Source organism: Euprymna scolopes, chromosome 34 (assembly GCF_053919585.1).
Source record: "Euprymna scolopes isolate OS-2025 chromosome 34, ASM5391958v1, whole genome shotgun sequence".
Taxonomy (NCBI): Eukaryota; Metazoa; Mollusca; class Cephalopoda; order Sepiida; family Sepiolidae; genus Euprymna; species Euprymna scolopes.
Genome location: NC_136515.1, coordinates 3192489 through 3213325, shown reverse-complemented (window position 1 = coordinate 3213325; position 20837 = coordinate 3192489). Strand labels below are relative to the sequence as shown.

The following is a 20837-nucleotide window of genomic DNA, read 5'->3' as shown; positions in this document are numbered from 1 at the left end:
TATATTTATGTATATGTATATATATATGTATATGTTTATATATATGTATATATATGTATATATACGTATATAAATATATGTATATATATGTGTATATATATTTTACATTTGTTCGTATGTATATATATATATATATATGTGTGTGTGTGTGTGTGTAATTTTTATTTTTCATCTTGTAAATGTCTTCGTCTATTAATGCTCTATCTAAGATATTGAGCATCTATTATCAAGATATAATCTAATTGGTAATATTCATGTTTAGCTTTCATATATATATATATATATATATATATATATATATATATATATATATATATAAAACACAGATTATATATGCCCCTTTTTATTTCGTGTCCTTGTGGCCTTTCTTTCCATGGGTCAACAGCCTTTTCAAGCCGTCCATTGACAAGAATGAATGCGTATCTGTACTCCGAATTGGCGACTTGATGCTGACTGGATACGAAGTCTGTCCACCAACAAAGCTATGTCTCCTTTCTGGTTTTGGCAGGTCAAGATGAAAATTCCTGTCTTGGTGCTCCGCTGATTTAGCGATGTTTCCGGTAGTGTGGCTAGTCTTGTGATGATGGTGGTGGTTGTTGTGTTTGTGGTGTTGATGGTGATGGTGGTGGTTGTTATTGTTGTTGTTGGAGTGGTGCTGGGAGCTTTGTTCCTGCGCTGTCGAGGATATCTCCGACTGGTTGTGATGCGGATACGGAGGGCTGTGCGCCTGGTGATGGTGGTAGTTCCCGTTGGCCGAGTCCGTCTGGACGATAGACTCAGGCGACACTTCACGACTTGATGGTGCCGAATTGGGCGCGCAACCAAACGTAGTGATGATCTCGTGCCGATGATGGGAGCCGGAACCGGAACCGGAACCGGAACCGGGACCGGAACCGGAACCGTGACCGTGACCCGAACCTCTATCTTCAGCGTGGAGATTCTGGGCGCTCAACGAACGACACAGCTCATTGGTGGGTTTGAGAAAATCAGAGGATGATTTATGCATCCGATGTGGGTGGGCACCTTTCTTGATGCGGATCACGTACTTCTCTTCCATATATGCCGACGGCAGAGCGCTGGGAGAGGCGGTCTTGTATCGGTTAGGCGTCACCAGTCTCCTGTGGATAATGATATCATTATGTGACTTGCTTCGGCTCACGTAGGCAGCCGGAACAAGACCAATGTATTTCTTATCGTTGATAATGGTTTCCGGTGGCATCTTGTCGCGTTCTTCACCGTGACCGCCGCCAGCGTCGTGGCTGCCGCATTTGCTCATGTCGTCACAAGATTTCGACAGGGTGTTGTAACTGGGCGATAGGAGAGAGTTAGGCCGACTTGGGTCCTTGCCTCCGTCTTTGACGATGTTGGATTGGAGGATCTTGCAGAGCAGGTCGGCGTCAAGACTGTCGTTAGCGTGCGATTTGTGTTCGCGATTGGCAGCATGGGCACCCTTCCGTTTTGAGTCTTTTTCCCGCCGCCTGTGTGACGGGGGCATCGATGCGGCGATCCAGCTCTGCATTGTCTGCAAAGTAGAGAAAAGAAAAAAAATGAAACAAATTAGATTTGAAATAAATATAAATAAGTAAAATAAAACAAAGCAAATGCAAAACATATATATATAATCATCAACTATGTTCGTTCTCTCTCTCTTTCTCTCTCTCTTTCTCTCTCTCTATCTCTCTCTCTATCTCTCTCTCTCTTTATATATATATATATATATATATATATATATATATAAAATAAATACGTATTAGATATGCTTGAAGCCAAAACAACGCATTATTACAAAATAAGCAGACATTTATTTTGTTTGAAATTTATATATATGCTTTGGCTTCAAATGTATCTAATGCATATTTATTTTATTCAAACTCAACCAGCGCTTCTGTGAAGGAACACACGCACGCACGCACACACACACGCACGCACGCACACACAAACACACACACGGGGGCGCTCGCGTACGCGCGCGCACACACACACACACACACACATAAACACACACACACATAAACACACACACACACACACATATATGCATATATATTTACCTGTGGAAATTTTGCATTAAACTATGTAGAATTACAAGAAAATTTTTCCTTAATCAAACAAAGAAAAATGCAAAACGAATTGGTGAGCGAATCAAAATCTTTGGTACAAGGGAAAGTTCCCAATAAAAGAACTAAGAATTGGAGAATCAGATAATTGGTCAATTCAGTAAGATAGACTGAGAAAAAGACCGACTTGGCGACACACCAAAACCAGAAGTCCAAAAGACTAAATACGAGGATAAAAGTCTAAATTTCAACCTCCTCTCAAGGACACACTAAAACAAAAGAAACTAACAAAAAACATAAAAACAAAGAAACTCACAAAAAACACTAAAACAAAAGAAACTCACAAAAAACATAAAAACAAAGAAACTCACAAAAAACACAAAAACAAAAGAAACTCACAAAAAACACAAAAGCAAAAGAAACTCACAAAAAACATAAAAACAAAGAAACTCACAAAAAACACAAAAACAAAAGAAACTCACAAAAAACACAAAAACAAAAGAAACTCACAAAAAACACAAAAGCAAAAGAAACTCACAAAAAACACAAAAACAAAAGAAACTCACAAAAAAACACAAAAACAAAAGAAAATCACAAAAACACAAAAACAAAAGAAACTCACAAAAAAACAATAAAACAAAAGAAACTCACAAAAAACAATAAAACAAAAGAAACTCACAAAAACATAAAAACAAAGAAACTCACAAAAAACACAAAAACAAAAGAAACTCACAAAAAACACAAAAAAACAAAAGAAACTCACAAAAAACATAAAAACAAAAGAAACTCACAAAAAACACAAAAACAAAAGAAAATCACAAAAAAACACAAAAACAAAGAAACTCACAAAAAACACAAAAACAAATAAACTCACAAAAACATAAAAACAAAAAACTCACAAAAACACAAAAACAAAAGTAAATCACAAAAAACACAAAAACAAAGAAACTCACAAAAACAAAAAAAAAACAAAAGAAAGCCACAAAAACAAAAAAAAAACAAAGAAACTCACAAAAACACAAAAACAAAGAAACTCACAAAAAACACAAAAACAAAGAAACTCACAAAACACAAAAACAAAAGAAAATCACAAAAAACACAAAAATAAAGAAACTCATAAAAACACAAAAACACAAAAACAAAGAAACTCACAAAAACACAAAAACAAAGAAACTCACAAAAAACACAAAAACAAAAGAAAATCACAAAAAACACAAAAACAAAGAAACTCACAAAAAACTTAAAAAAAACCCAAACTAAGACTTAACATCAGTCAGATTCCTCAACAAGTATTATATGAACATATTTAACCATTATATTAACATTATTAACATTGTTAACATTAATAACCATTATTAACATTAATAACCATTATATTAACATTATTAACAATATAACCATTAATAACCATTATATAACATTATATAACATTGTTAACCATTATATTAACATTATTAACAATATAACCATTAATAACCATGATATAACATTATTAACATTATTAACCATTATATAACATTGTTAACATTTATAATCATTATTAACATTATTAACAATATAACCATTAATAACCATTATATAACATAATTAACATTAATAACCATTATATAACATTATTAACAATATAACCATTAATAACAATTATATAACATTATATAACATTGTTAACATTAATAACCATTATTAACATTAATAACATTATTAACATTATTAACATTAATAACATTAATAACATTATTAACATTATTAACATTAATATCATTATTAACATTATTAACATTAATAACATTATTAACATTATTAACATTAATAACATTATTAACATTATTAACATTAATAACATTATTAACATTATTAACATTAATAACATTATTAACATTATTAACATTAATATCATTATTAACATTATTAACATTAATAACATTATTAACATTATTAACATTAATATCATTATTAACATTATTAACATTAATATCATTATTAACATTATTAACATTATTAACATTAATATCATTATTAACATTAATATCATTATTAACATTAATATCATTATTAACATTAATATCATTATTAACATTAATAACCGTTATATAACATTATTAACATTATTAACATTATTAACATTAATATCATTATTAACATTATTAACATTATTAACATTAATATCATTATTAACATTATTAACATTATTAACATTATTAACATTAATATCATTATTAACATTAATAACATTAATATCATTATTAACATTATTAATATTATTATCATTAATATCATTATTAACATTATTAACATTATTAACATTATTATCATTAATATCGTTATTATCATTATTTACATTAATATCATTATTAACATTATTAACATTATTTCATTAATATCATTATTAACATTATTTACATTATTAACATTAATAACCATTATTAACATTATTAACCATTATTAACCATTATTAACATTATTAACAATATAACCATTATATCTTTTATCATTATTGTTACACATCTGTGTTCCAATAAATATTATTGTTCACTATGAATTTTTCTGGTTTTGCCAACAGAAACAACGCCTAAGTTCCTGGTATAGTTGAATCCGCCTAAAGTTCTGCAGATCTTCAAATACGATGGCTCCGGCCATATTGACTTTTTTTTTATTGACGTTTCACCCCCAAACAAGGCACAGGGTCACTTAGCCGTAAGGAGCTACTTTTTGGAATCAGATTCGCAGGGATACTATTTAGGGAGTAGGGCAGAAAAATGTCTGTTCACAACCCTTATCCCCGAGTGGCTTTCGGGCCTTGATAAGTGGTGACTTCCATGTAAAAAAAAAAAAATTACATTTGGATATCTGCACGTCAGTACAATCAGAGAAACTGTGGCCCGGAAGGGAATTTCAAAGTGCAGCAGTCCGAGAGAAAAAAAGAAAAACTATTTCAGTAGAAGTCTTTACAACATCTAGGGATTTCTACAGTGTAGGGTGGGATTTTGCTGCTTGTCGGGATAGTTGGGGGGTATTTACGTCGAGGGGGTACTAGTGCTCCGTGTTCGTCAGAGCATTAATCATTGAAATGATTGTAAAACAGGCACAAGAATGCCACGTTTCGGCGATGGGAAAGTGGTTGGAGTTTAGTTGATAATTCAGGACCTATTAGGTTGGTGGTTCTTTTTTTAACGCTGTCTATGAGCGAGAAACTAGTGGCAGATGCACGACCCCAATGTGCCAACAGTAGTCGCCTTTCCGTCACACTTTGTCTACGACGGCGAGAGGGTGATCCTGAAAACTGAGCCAAGCTAGGTTTCCTTATCACACGCACAGGACTGTATTCGGAGAGACATGTCCAGCTTCGTCTTTCTAGCAACAGCAGACGCTGTAGTGCGCCATACTGGGTGCAGGACGCCATTGTTTCATTAGACAGAACGTTGCCATCATCCTCATCGAAACATGAAGTGAATCGAAGGGTCACCAGTTAGCAAGTGCTAACTAAAACCTAAATAGAGTTTTATGAATGAAAAATTGAGAAAACGAAATTTTATGACAAACCATTTTTTTTATATTAGTACGGCACAATCACATTGACACACCGGTTCTCGCCAGATCATCAAAGTTAAGCAGCGGTGAGCCTGGCCAGTACGAGATGGGTGACCATTTGGGAAGGCTAGGCACTTTATGTACCTTCTGGGAAGGTTGGGCGTGGGGCCAGCACCCTCATCCCGAAAAAAGAACAAAAGCATCTACAAAGTTGTGGATGGCCTACGCCTCCCAGGGGCTCAAGGCTACGGGGGGGGGGGGTTATATTACAATTTTATAAGAATGAAAATGTTATTTTCAGCCAGTAAATGTTTAGACGGCATAATGACGTTGACACACCGGCTCTCGTCAGATCACCGAAGTTAAGCAACGTTGAGCCTGGTCAGTAAAAAATGGCTGACCAATTTGGGAATTCCAGGCGCTGTATGTAGGAGGACGTCGACACCTCTCTGCAAGAATTGCAAAACAAACAAACAAACAAACAAACAAACAAAAAACAACCCCCCTCCCCTAAACCCCTGACGTTGTCATCTCCCTTAACGGGGAATAAACATGTGACTGGGAATCGCGCGTGAATTTCATACTCCTATGGAACTTCCTCCTTTTGAGGAAAACGGTTAAACCCGTCTCCAAATCTTTATTTATGCATATAGGGTGGATGTGGAATAATTGATGAGCAGCTAGTAGGAACGCATGTGATCCTCGTGACCTTGGGTCACGTTTAGTGCCAAATAAGTTCTTGATGAGCCGTTCCATATAAGTTATCAAATTTACCAAATTTTCATTACTAATGATTACTATATTGACCAATTTCTACTGTACACTCTTTAACCCTTATCCTTGAGTGGCCTATGGGCCTTGATAATGTGGTGATGCCTTTGTAAAAAAAAAAAAAAAAAAAAAAAATCACACAGAGCATCACACTGGGTGACTCCCCCGAGCCACGATCGTATCACAGTAAACCCAACGTATGTATTCGATGAGTAAAATAATTCTAAGATAATTACATTTTTAAAAGATTATTTTCTTTTATGTTTATTGATCGATGCTAAACTAATAAAAATTAATTACACCTGAATATTATTCAAATAGAAAACTTGTTCTGAAGCAATTGATTTTTAATTTCGGTTCCGCAATTCATATTCATGACGTCACAAAGAATCTGTTTGTACCTATTTACTATGCCTCCCCATGGGACAGAGTTAGACACCAGGGTCGTTTTTTAACGTGGAGAAAAGGTACAAAAATAAAAACTGTCTCAGTCGTGAAGGATTTCTCCTCCACCGAAAGAGAACAAGAAATAGAAGTGCAGCATCTGAAGAACAGATGGTATTTATTTGCTCCCCCACCGAGCAAATTAGGCACAAGGCCGATTTTTAATGTGAGGAGTGAAGGGAGGGGGAAGGGAAAAAGGGGACCAGCTCCCGAGAGGTGGGAAATGGGAGCTGGTTAATGGTCAGGCATGTGGGGTTGCCCCCACATCTGGTCTTTGCTAGTCATAGCTAGTCCTAGCTAGTCATAGCTTGCAGTATCTGCCGGAACAGATGGTATTTATTTGCTCCCCCACCGAGCAAATTAGGCACAAGGCCGATTTTTAATGTGAGGAGTGAAGGGAGGGGGAAGGGGAAAAGGGGACCAGCTCCCGAGAGGTGGGAAATGGGAGCTGGTTAATGGTCAGGCATGTGGGGTTGCCCCCACATCTGGTCTTTGCTAGTCATAGCTAGTCCTAGCTTGCAGCATCTGCCGGAACAGATGGTATTTATTTGCTCCCCCACCGAGCAAATTAGGCACAAGGCCGATTTTTAATGTGAGGAGTGAAGGGGAAATGGGGACCAACTCCCCGGGGAGTAGGGGAGCTGGATAGTGACAATTGGTATGAAGGGTTGCCCCTACATTGACCAAGGTCTTATATGTGGGGTTGCCCCCACATATGGTCTTTGCTTGCAGTATCTGCCGGAACAGATACTACAATTTGATCTTGGCCAAAAGGCCAAGTATAATGAGTCTGATTGTAACAATAAGGATTCTCATCGAATAATTATACACAACGAACAGCGCATGCGCGATTCAAGTGATCGTTGTAATATCACTTTTATTTCACTTGATTTTTTAAAACTTATTTTTAAAATATCCTTACAATTATAAAGTTAGGTAGTGTATCTATTCATACTTTTGTACTAGGGGCGTCACCAAAAATAACACCGCCTATTTCTTATTCCACCCGAATGGATCGGAGGGGATTGCAAATTGCATCGTTATGCATTCATGATATAAAAGTTTCATCTCTCTGTCGAAAATATTGACGGTGCGAAACTCTAAGAAAGCAACCCCTGTCATGGGCGTGCGTCAGAAGCAGAGATGCTGATGTTGTTAGCACAGTTAGGAGATGGGTTCGTCGATTTCAGAGTGGCGACGGACATGCGAGTCAAGTATCAAAGCGTACTCCGGACTTTTACGACTAAGGCATCAAAAGCAGTTGTCAAAAGTGCATTGATAATTGTGGTGACTATGTAGAAAGATAAATTCTGGAGGATGAAAGATCACTCGTTTTAATAGAGCTATTCTCGTCTTTGTAGTTCTTCAACGTTTTAGTTTTGGTGTTAAAAAATAAATAGATTAGTAGAAGTTTATAAGTCATTAATTAATCAAACACTAGTCCATCGATATACGGTATAATCACGTCGACACACCGATTCCCGTTGGATCGCCGAAGTTAAGCAACGTTGAACTGGGTCAGTACTAAATGGGTGGCCAATTGAAACTTCAAGTCGTCCTATACTTCTTGCAGTGCCGATCCAGGCGAGGTTTGGTTAGGGATTGCGCAACCCTTGCAAGAATCAGGAGAGGTGTGGCTGGTGCGCAAACCTTGAGACACGATTACACGCGCAGCTGTCCCTACAAGTGGTATCCATTGTCTTTCGAGACTGAACGGAGTCATTGAGTCCATCGTCTCGTAAAAGTCAATCATCTTTATGACCAACAGTATGGATTTAGGCAAGCTCGCTCTACTGCTTATATTTTAACTGTCATCTCTAAACGCATATCTCAATCACTGTATAAGGCAAGGGAAACTAGAGCAGTAGACCTTGATATATTCAAAACCTTTAACAAATTTTGATATGAAGGGCTTCGCAGGAAGATTAAATCACACTGTATTACTGGACGAATACTTAACAATCTGATAGTAGCACTTCTCGATCAACGCCAACAATTACTATTATGATTGTTGTTGACACTTGGATAATGTCTTATCCGCTAAAATATCTATCAGGAATGTTAACTTAGTAAAATGGAATTTTAGAAACAGGAATTTAGCTAACATAAACAAAATTACGCGACAAACATCAGTCTCTTTCTACATTTTCCCCTGGTTCTTCCCTTTGCTTCCAACGGAGATGTTCACACGCTTACTTCCCTTGCCAAAGTCTACATGTCAATATTGAAGTAGAGTGACCCCCTTAGACCATTTCCTTTATCCAAAGGTGCATATTACACGACTCTAATAGAACAGTCATTAACACTCCTAAGTACACACATTAAACGTAACACGCAAGAATTAATCATTTATATATATTAAAAAAAAAAAAAATACAATTATTCTTAAGAATACTTAATGGCCATCACAATTCATATCCTGGAAATTGGTTTGATAGCCAGTCCGCAACACTTGCTTCCGGAAAGAAAAAATTAATAATAAAAAAAGATACAAAAGAAAAGCCCCGCTAAGTAGTTGTATACGTTTCTATTTATTTTCTCTCTTGAAGAAGAGATACTCCTCTCGAAAATTAGAAACATCAACACCTACCATTTTATACGACACATTATGTTAGTAAATAAACGTAATATAATTAAAAATTATTGAAAATTCCTTCTAATATAGAATCTTTTATATACTAATTCTTGTCCACAATGTTTCCTACGAACTGCATTGAGATAGCCTTCAAATACAAATTGTTTCAGACTATACATAATGATTCAAGCAAACTATAACATCCTCCTCATAATTTTACAAAGGATAATATCGGCATAAACCTCCTATTTGAAAATTTGAATACTGCAGTTTTGCATTAAATTTGATCAATTATCAGTAGACAGCTATAAAACAAGATTCCCTAAATTTCAGTTCTTTTCTTAAGACCCCTTAAGCTTAAGTATTGAATTTAGATTAGACGTTGATTGGAAAATACTCCCTAATATTTGAAATTTATTACTGAAATATAATTCTTACAAGAAATTAATAGGGATGTGGAGCAAGTGTTATTCCGTTGCCCCTTTATCATTTTCCTTTAGTCCTCACATTCCACGAGTGAGAATTTTGATGATGAGAAAATTTTTTGACTCATTAGTAAAAAACAAAGAAAGAAAAAATCCTCGTGAAATCATTTGATGCGGTTCCCAGGTGTCTTGAAAAACTAGTGTCAAATGCTGGCACTCATATTGATGTCTAAATAAAATCTTCTGTTATGCACTTCCTACTGTGATAATTTCTTGTAAGAATTTTCGTACTTGTGCAGATCTTGTACAGGACATATCTAAGCGTCCGTTCGGCTTTGCTCGGAATATGACGTCAACCGCTGGATTTTGTCGAGCGTCGCCGATGAACAAATATTAACAACGGTACAAAACAAAAATCTATATATCTATAAAAGTGAACGTGTGTGTGTGTGTGTGTGTGTGTGTCTGTGTACATTTCCCTACGCAATAACTCTGTCAATTTTTTAGTCTACAGACTCGAAATTTTATATAAAGGATACTGAGATTTGGGAAAATCGATTTGATAGGTTTTCGGGCAGAAACATACTTCTAATATTATACACTAAATGGAACACACTTTTAATATTACACACTAAATGGAACACACTTTTAATATTACACACTAAATAGAACACACTTCTAATGTTACACACTAAATAGGACACACTTCTAATATTACACACTAAATAGAACACACTTGTAATATTACACACTAAATAGAACACACTTCTAATATTAGACACTAAATAGAACACACTTCTAATATGACACACTAAACAGAACACACTTGTAATATTACACACTAAAATTGTTACAAACAAAAGCAAGAAGGTGGCTAACTCGATGTCTTGCTCGTGATTTTATATTTTCCTCAGGCGAATTGATTTCTTTTTCTGATTTTTTATGGAAATCGCTCAAGACAAGACACAAAGCTACTTGATGTAAGGAGCTAACGAGTACGAAAGCTAATTATTATAAAGACAGGAGATGCCTATTGTCCTTAGTCTTGAAAAGACCAAAGCTGTAGGTAAGCGTTCGGTAATACAGGTAAGAATAGGATTCTAGAATAATAGAATATTCCGAGCGCAGTAGATACAAGGAAAACGGTGAATAAGAAGAGAGTTCCACAACATTAAAGTCTTCGGAAAGAAGCCACTGGAATAAAAAGCTGTATTACAACGAGGAATTAAAACAACGAATTGATGGAGACAACTAGACGAATAAGTAAAATGAGCTGGAACAAAGAAAGCAAGGAATAGATAAAACAATTCTGAAAAAACATATGCCATAATAGTATTTGCAGAAAAAACCGAGACTAGCAACATCACGTCTGTGAGAGAGAGGTTGCAGTGAAGAAGAAAGTGTGGCGCAAATCAAATTCCAGATACGTTTCTGTAAATTATCAAGAACCTTCAAATAAGCCACAGATGATCAAATATGACAACAGTTCTTCATGCATGGTCTGATAATTGATTTGTAGATATAGAGAATATCCTCAGTTGTGGGAAAGTGTTTAGAGCGATGGAAGGAACCGATTTTATGAGAAGCAGAAGGAGCAATGGGTTTAATATATGGACTGAGTTGATAAGAAACTTTTAGAATCAATTTCTGATCGTAAGCAGAACCATCCACAAGAATCTCAGAAAGAAAAGGGACACACCTACGATTGAACGACAATAAGTTTTAACAGGATTAAACGGAATAAATGCTAACATATATTAAGATATATATCGGCTATTTGATGAGAAGGAACAATCATGGCGGCACAGGAGTGATAGATTTAAAAAAAATACAAAAAAAAAACAAAAAAAAAAACAAACAAACAAAACAAATACATTTCTGAATTTTTTAGATGAGGATTGGTGTATTATTTGGATTCTTTGGACTGCTGTTCTCATCTTGAAAATTATTTGCCAGGAACCATGGCATATTGGTTAAAGTAGTTGGTAAAATTCAGTTGTAAAAGTAACATTCTTCTGAGTTCGATCCTCATTGCAGGCGACACTCAAACCACAATAGCGAATTATGAGATCTACCATGTAATGGCCGACAAGAGAAGAGCATGATATGTCAATGGATTAAATCAAGGGGTTCGTCCGAAATTTCGTTCAGATTCCCGAGTTCGACAAATAGATTCCTGAGTTCGACAAATAGATTCCTGAGTTTGATAATAAGAATCAAGAGTTCGACAGAAAAAACTCCAAAATACAACTGAAGCAGGTCAGAGGTTACATTGACCGAAACTTTTTTCAAATAACACTCAAGATGAGAACTGAGTCGGAAGAATGCAGATAATACGAAAAAAAAAAAAAAAAAAAAACTCACGTTAAATAATTTAGATGCAGCGTTTATACCAAAACTTATATTTCTGGTTTTACTCAAAGATAATCCTTTTTCTTCGTCTCTTATTTCAACGAATACCGTGGAAGATGAGGAGACAGAGAATCTTATTCTTAACATTGTTTACGGCTGTTTTTTCTTCGGTTTAGTGTAGAAGGCTCAATATCAAGAAAAAAAAACAACAACAAAAAAAAAAAAAAACAAAAAACAAAAACAAAAACAAACAAAGCAAAACAAAAAAAAAAAAAAAAAAAAAAAAAGACGTAAACCGTTTCTTTGTTGATATCGAGCCTTGGATCCTGAAGCTGCTTCTTGGCATTAAATCGCTTGACATACTTATCCAAAGCAGATCGGCTTTCTCTGCACCGGAATGAAGAATTCATCCAGGCTATTTCGAGAAAAACAAGCAAACAGATTGTTCTTGTATTTGTATTATATTTCTCTTAGTCTGTCTATTTGCCCATCGGCTATACGTTCCACGTTTTCTCAGAAACTACTGGACCGATCTACTGATGGACTGAAACTTTGTATGAACCTTTGTTATGAAAACGTGCAGCGAATTAAGTATTACGATATCTGTTCGATGCACGGTTAAGGATAAATTGGGTTTAATCATCACAATATCACATTGGCGCTAGAAGTTTTATTCGGAAACTACTGCGACAATCTGACTGAAATTTTGTACAAACCTTTGTTATGCTAAGTTGCAGCGAACTAAGTATTATGGTATCTATACGATGCACGGTTAAGGATTTGCCATCATAATATGAAATTTACTGTAAAAGTTTATCAGAGAGTATTGGTTTGATCTGGCTGAAATTTTGTATGAAAATTTGTTATGCTAAGTTGCAGCGAATAAAGTATTATGGTATCTGTCCTATCGAAAGTTATGGGTTAATAGAGTATTATAGTTAATAGGGATTAGTATTTAATGTTAAAATGAGTACAAATTTAACAAACAAACAAACGTGCCCCAGAATTTATTTTTCTACATAGTCACCTTCATCCTCAATGCACTTTTGCAAGCGATGAACGATGGCTGTGTATGGGTGCCGGAGCGCGATTTGTCATACAAGGGTTGTTCCAAAAGCCAGTGGTGAGGCCTCACCTTGCGGGCCTTGGGGAGGGTGGAGCCACCCTTTACTTGCCATTGCTCCCAGGTCCACTCTGACCCGGAGTGGTAGTACCTGTTAGGGTCCCAACTATGGGTTAAATAGAAACCGACTTGAAAACAACAAATATATTCTATTAAAAATATTTTTCTCAAGTCTTTGGATTCGGCATTAAATAACCCGAAAAGGGTTGATATGCCGTAAAGCAAAAACAACCAGCCAAAAGCAAGGCCTATTTTTTAACTAAAAAAAAAAAAAAAAAAAAATTGAACAGCTACGAAAACGTGAGTGGTACCATTAAAACGAGCAGCTTTTTGTGCTTCAGAATTCATTTTTCCACATAGTCACCACCATTCTCAATGATCATTTGCAAGGAATTCAGTGACGCTCCACTGCTTCTAACGCATATCGTGGGCGTATTTAAATGGCAGACAATTGATTATACGATGACATTAAGTGTTACATTAATTCACAAAAAAATTTCTGAAGAAACTGATTACGAATTGAAGACGTAGTCACCCTCTCATGCAAATAATACTTAACGACTATAAATTAGTTACTTTTTTTACAAGGATCGTTCTAAAAGTGAATCCTATTTTTTAACAAAAAAGTTGAAGAGCTACGAAGGCAGGAGTGGTACCATTAAAACGAACAAACTTTTGTGATCGAGAATTTATTTTTCTACATAGTCACCACCATTCTTAATGCACCTTTGTTATGAACTCAATGACGCATCTCTGCTTCTGACGTACATCAATGACAGATGTTGCTTTCTTAGAGTTTCACACCGTCAATATCTGCAACAGAGAGATGAAACTTTCAGGTCACGAATAAAACAGCTCAGCCATCATAAAAAAATACAATTTGTAATCACTTCTGATTCGTTTCAGCAGAAAAAAAAGAGGCATTACTTGTCAAATGAACCTTGTATTCATTTGAGCCCCTTTTCTATTCTACACCGGACTCTACACACGCCTAGATCATGGTTTGTACACATCGACTTTTCTTTTCTATTGAGAAGAAACGTTAGAAAATCTATGAAAGCCGTTTTGTTCAAACTATTATAAATATATTCTGTGAAAATATTAATCGATAAATAAGTGAAAAGAGGAGTCTTTTTACTGCGTTGGCGCATTTAATTGTAGACAATTGATTATACGATGACATTAAGCGTTAAATTAATTCACTAAAAAAATATGAAGAAACTGATTACGAATTGAATACGACATTCATCTTACTTACTTACTCAAGATCAAAGTGTAGTATCTGTTCCGGCAGATACTGCAAGCTATGACTAGCTATGACTAGCTATGACTAGCAAAGACCAGATGTGGGGGCAACCCCACATGCCTGACCATTAACCAGCTCCCATTTCCCACCTCTCGGGAGCTGGTCCCCTTTTTCCCTTCCCCCTCCCTTCACTCCTCACATTAAAAATCGGCCTTGTGCCTAATTTGCTCGGTGGGGGAGCAAATAAACACCATCTTACTTACTTACTCTTGGCCTTTTGGCCAAGATCAAAGTGTAGTATCTGTTCTTCAGATACTGCAAGCTATGACTAGCTATGACTAGCAAAGACCAGATGTGGGGGCAACCCCACATGCCTGACCATTAACCAGCTCCCATTTCCCACCTCTCGGGAGCTGGTCCCCTTTTTCCCTTCCCCCTCCCTTCACTCCTCACATTAAAAATCGGCCTTGTGCCTAATTTGCTCGGTGGGGGAGCAAATAAACACCATCTTACTTACTTACTCTTGGCCTTTTGGCCAAGATCAAAGTGTAGTATCTGTTCTTCAGATACTGCAAGCTATGACTAGCTATGACTAGCAAAGACCAGATGTGGGGGCAACCCCACATGCCTGACCATTAACCAGCTCCCATTTCCCACCTCTCGGGAGCTGGTCCCCTTTTTCCCTTCCCCCTCCCTTCACTCCTCACATTAAAAATCGGCCTTGTGCCTAATTTGCTCGGTGGGGGAGCAAATAAACACCATCTTACTTACTTACTCTTGGCCTTTTGGCCAAGATCAAAGTGTAGTATCTGTTCTTCAGATACTGCAAGCTATGACTAGCTATGACTAGCAAAGACAAGATGTGGGGGCAACCCCACATGCCTGACCATTAACCAGCTCCCATTTCCCACCTCTCGGGAGCTGGTCCCCTTTTTCCCTTCCCCCTCCCTTCACTCCTCACATTAAAAATCGGCCTTGTGCCTAATTTGCTCGGTGGGGGAGCAAATAAACACCATCTTACTTACTTACTCTTGGCCTTTTGGCCAAGATCAAAGTGTAGTATCTGTTCTTCAGATACTGCAAGCTATGACTAGCTATGACTAGCAAAGACCAGATGTGGGGGCAACCCCACATGCCTGACCTTTAATCAGCTCCCATTTCCCACCTCTCGGGAGCTGGTCCCCCTTTCCCTTCCCCCTCCCTTCACTCCTCACATTAAAAATCGGCCTTGTGCCTAATTTGCTCGGTGGGGGAGCAAATAAATACCATCTGTTCTTCAGATGCTGCACTTCTATTTCTTGTTCTCTTTCGGTGGAGGAGAAATCCTTCACGACTGAGACAATTTTTTTTATTTTTGTACCTTTTCTCCACGTTAAAAAACGACCCTGGTGTCTAACTCTGTCCCGTGGGGAGGCATTGTAAATAGGTACTCTTACTTACTATAGAGTTAGAGTTAGGGTTAAGGCCAGGGTTAAGAATTATGGTTAGAGTAAGGATGAGGGGTAGCGTGAGGGGTTAGGGTTAAGGTCATGGTTAAGAATTATGGCTAGAGTAAGGATTAAGGGATAGCGTGAGGGGTTAAGGATTAAGGATTAAGATTAGGGTCGATGCTAGGATTATTGTTAAAGGTTAATTAATAATTATTGTTAGAGTTAAGAGTTAAAATTATGTAAACAAAGTAAAATTACATACGTATGCTTCAAATGCTTCCCAGTGAGCAGATATTAATCTATTTATATATATTTTTTAATTATTCATTTGAGATCTTTTTCTGTTCAACACTGTAATTCACACAATTCATACAAAATGGCTTGTAAACATCGACTGTTTCTAATCTATGGAGAATAACGTTAGAAAATTCTGTTTTATTGAGAAATCTATTAAAAATATGCCCTGTGCAAATATTAATCGATAAACAAGTGATGAAAAGAGGGATCTTTTTACTGCGTTGGCGCATTTAATGGTAGACAATTGATTATACGATGACATTAAGTGTTACATTTATTCACTAAAACTTTAAATAAAAAAAATATTAAACAGCTAGCGACGTTTAATGCCCCGACAAAGGTCATTCGAAAAGTAAACCCAACTATTTTTTTTAACTAAAATAATTGAATATATACGAAGACCAGAGTAGTACCATTGAAACGAGCAACCTTTTGTTATGCAGCGATGCCTCAGAGTTTATTGTTCTACATAGTCACCACCATTCTTAATGCACTTTTTTCATGAATTCAGTGACGACTCTCTGCTTCTGAAGCACGTCAATGACACGGGTTGCTTACTTAGAGTCTCACACCGTCAATATCTGGAACAGAGAGATGAAACTTTCAGGTCATGAATAAATGAGCTCAGTCATCATTAACATTCAATTTGCAATCCCATCTGATCCGTGACATTAAGTATTAAATTAATTCGAAAAAAAAAAAAAAAATGAAGAAACTGATTACGAATTGGACACGACATTTTTTTTTTTTACATAAACGTCACCATTTATCAAGGCCGATATGCCACTCAAGGATAAGGGTTAAAGAGTGTAGAGTAGTCAAAAGAACAATATAGTAATCGATAGTAATGGAAGTTCGGTAAATTTGTTAACTTAAGTGGAACGGCTCATCAGAAATTTGTTCACGTTGGACTTGAAGACAACCATATTATAGAAAGTTGGAAAGCAGGAAAACGGAAGACAATTCCACAGGCGTGCAGTTCTAAGAAAGAAGCTTTGATCATGGAATCTATGTTTAGGTTCATCTTAGTTACTTACTCTCGTATGCAAATACTAAGTAGCATTTTTTTTTTTTTTTGCTACAAAATTTCACAATAATTTTTTTTTTAAATATGTTAATCGATACGTACACGTATTCTGCTAATACTGCGCACAGGGCGACCATAAACTAATTACATAAAAAAAAATAAATAAATCGTCAATTGAGCTCTTTCTCCGCCAAGACAATTCAACACTGTAATTCATATACGCATACATAATGCTTTTTTCATTTGTATTTTGACTCCATTTTCACATTGCCACTTTGACGTAGAGGGCTACTATCTGGGACATCATTTGCAGGGATACTAAGTGGGGAGTTGAACAGCAAGATGTTTGTTTACATTACACTTGAACTTTTATATATTAGTACACTCAGGGAAACAGGAACCCAGAAAGGGATTCCAAAGTCTAGCAGTTCTAGGGAAGAAACTATTAGAGTAGAAGGCTTTTTTGGCATCCAGGCATCTCTGCTTGTCGGGTTTATCCGGGATATTTACGCCGTGGAGGTAAAGGGGCTTGAAGTTCATCAGAACACATACCATTAAAATACCTGTAAAATAGGCAGAGGGATGCAACATTTCGTAGATGGGACAGAGGTTGAAGACTAGCTCACAGTGCGGGACCTGTTAGGTTGCCGACTCTCTTTTGAACCTTGTCTAAGAGGGAGAGACTAGTAGCAGATGCAGCAGCCCAAATGTGACAACAATACTCCATGCATGGGCGAGTGGTTGCCTTGTAGAGGATGGAGTACTGCTGCCACATCTGGCCAGGAGCTGCTAAAAACAGCCTATCCTGCCTTGACAGAGTACAAAATAGACTTTGTGGCTTAGTGGGGGATGCCCTTTTCTCTTCCCTGCAACCTCTCTCCCACAGAATAGACATTGCGAGCCTGTCTTTGTTTTATCGTTATTTCTATAGTAAGTGCTCGTCTGAGCTCCAATCTTTGGTCCCCCATCGCCAATCTTTCACGAAAAAACACCCGTCTAGCTGAAACCACTGTCAATAATTTTCCCCATTCTTTATCTGTGCCAAAATCAAAACGTAGATTGCATGAACAAAGATGATTTCTTAGAAGTGCACGCCTATGGAACTCTCTTACGTTTGCCTGTTTCCCACTTCACTACAACTTGGATGTCTTCAAGTCCAACATAAACAAATTCCTGATGAACCGTCCCCTTAAGTAAGACACTTTATCAAATCTCCATTACTAACGATTACTACAATACTATCCCATTGATTACTGTACATGTAATAACCCTTATCCCCGAGTGGCTTTCGGGCCTTGATAAGTGGTGACCTCCATGTAATAAAAAGAAAAAGGTACAGGATACTCTCAGACGTAAGTAACTTTCTAACACGGTAGAGAAAGCCCACTTTCTTTGCAGCCGCCTTGGCAATGGCATTAATGTATGTTTCAATTCATGTTGTACACACTGACTATTTCTATTCTCATCAAGGCTAAAAGACACTCGAGGCTGTGTTAATCCGTTACGCACGCATACATAATGGCGCCTACGCATCGGCTATACCTTTACTATTGCTGATAATGTTGGAAAATCTATGAACGCCTTTTTGTTGATGAAACTATTGAAAATACGTCGTGTGCAAATATTAATCGATAAATAAATGATGAATAATAATCAATAAGAAAAAAAAAAGAATATTTTTAAAGCCGTGGGTGCATGTAAAGGTAGGCAATAAATTCTTTGGAAAATGTTGATAGTGGTGGTAGTTGGTCGAGTTTTTTGTGAAAGTTTGGCAAAGGGGGGGGGGGAACAACAGATTGGAGTGCAGACGAGCACTTGCCAAGATAACAACAATAGAGCAGATACTTTTCTTTGCATTAGCAAAAGCGGTAAACGTTTGGTTAAGGGTTAGGGTTAGGGGTTAGAGTTAGGGTTAGGGTTAGGGGTTAGGGTTAGGGGTTAGGGTTAGGGGTTGGGGTTAAGGGTTAAGTTAGGGGTAGGGTTAAGAGTTATGATTAGAGTTAGGGGTAGGTTAATGATTAAGGGATAGTGTTAGAGTTAAGGTCAGGGTTAAGAATTAGGGTTAGACTTAGAAGTTAGGGTTAGAGTTAGGGGTTAGGGTTAGGGTTAGAGTTAGGGGTTAGGGTTAGGGTTAGAGTTAGGGGTAAGGGTTAAGGGTTAGGGTTAGGGTTAGAGTTAGGGGTTAGGGTTAGGGTTAGAGTTAGGGGTAAGAGTTAAGGGTTAAGATAAAGACGGAAGATGACATGCATTTTCTTCCAATGCTGCAGAAGAAGCAGATAAAATCTATTTATATTTAAAAAAAAATATTCATTTGAAATCTTTTTTATTCAACACTGCAATTCACACAATTCATACAAAATGGCGTGTAAACATCGACTATTTCTAATCTGTTGAGAATAACGTTAAAAAAAATGCCCATTTGTTTATGAAACTATTCAAAATATGTGCGAATATCTATATATCCATAAAGTGAGTATGTGTGCGTGAATGCGCACGTGTGTGTGTACGTGCGCGTGTGTGCATGTGAGTGTGCGCGTGCGTGTGTGTGGATGCGTGCGTGTGGGTGTGTTTATGTGCTTGTGTGTACGCGTTTGCGTGTGAGTGTGTGCGTGCGTGAGTGCGCACGTGCGTGTGTACGTGTGTCCGTGTGTGCGTGTGTGTGCATACTGCATGTGTTTACGTGTGTGCGCGCGCGTGCGTGCGTGTGTGTGTGTGTGTGGACAATTTTCAACATATATATAGTAGAACCCCGAGGTACGGTGACCCTAGGAGACTTCCCCCCCCCGGTTATGATGTGGAATAAAATGGCCCCTGGTTACAGTATTTGCCCCGCCGTACGGTGTTTATAATGTTATTTGATTATATAAATGTGTATTATATATACTGTGCTGTATTTTTTTGATTGAGATTGTCGGACTGACTTCCTCATCTTGGTTGTTATTGTCACAACGTTTCGGCCGTTTTGCCCTCCGGCCTTCGTCAGGTGTTTTGTATCGAACTGGGGAACCGTTTGTTAGGAGTCTCGAACCCAACCCTTTATTATTATTATTATTATTACGGGGGTATCGTGTTCGGACTCCAGCTAGGCTTTGGGACATAGTTGCTGATTCTCTGTTTTGAATGTTATTTTTTCACTGCCTTCGTTCAGGATTGAACTCAGCACCTTTGGATAACTGTAAACTTGGATACAACGTCTAGGACCACTCGGACAATTCTTAGTTGGTTTTTGTTAATGTTAAACCTATGTTGTTATTCAAGGTTTTCTCTCTCTATCAGAGGTGTCCAAATTGCATTCAGCTCTATGCTTGGTTTGCTCAGTAGGTTGTTATGTCCGAGCATGTGAGCTGTTTCTTTAAGTTTTCTCACTTTCCAGTGGGTCTCTCTGTTTATTATTTTTACTTCATCCCATAGGGGGCGATGGTCCCCCCCTCTCCATCCAGACATGGTTGGCTATACCCGATTTTTCCGTCTCCCCTTTAGTTACCGCTTTTCGGTGTTCTTCCACCCTTACTTTAAGGGGGCGGCATGTTTCACCCTTGTAAACCTTTCTACAACTGCATAG

At 37.0% G+C, this 20837-nt stretch overlaps 1 protein-coding gene and 4 pseudogenes across 1 annotated transcript in view; 4 read left to right on the top strand and 1 right to left on the bottom strand.

Annotated features, from left to right (window-relative positions):
* Positions 1-280: 280 nt before the first annotated feature.
* LOC145259084 (uncharacterized) overlaps positions 281-20837 on the bottom strand; it is a 154666-nt gene continuing 134109 nt past the window's right edge. The window contains exon 2 of the mRNA XM_080116724.1: positions 281-1522. Coding sequence (XP_079972850.1) covers positions 344-1519 — 1176 coding nt within the window. The 5' untranslated portion in view covers positions 1520-1522 and the 3' untranslated portion in view covers positions 281-343. The remainder of the gene's footprint in view (positions 1523-20837) is intronic.
* LOC145259384 (U2 spliceosomal RNA) lies at positions 14783-14945 on the top strand (annotated as a pseudogene).
* Positions 15037-15199, top strand: LOC145259383 (U2 spliceosomal RNA; annotated as a pseudogene).
* Positions 15291-15399, top strand: LOC145259377 (U2 spliceosomal RNA; annotated as a pseudogene).
* On the top strand, positions 15545-15707 carry LOC145259359 (U2 spliceosomal RNA; annotated as a pseudogene).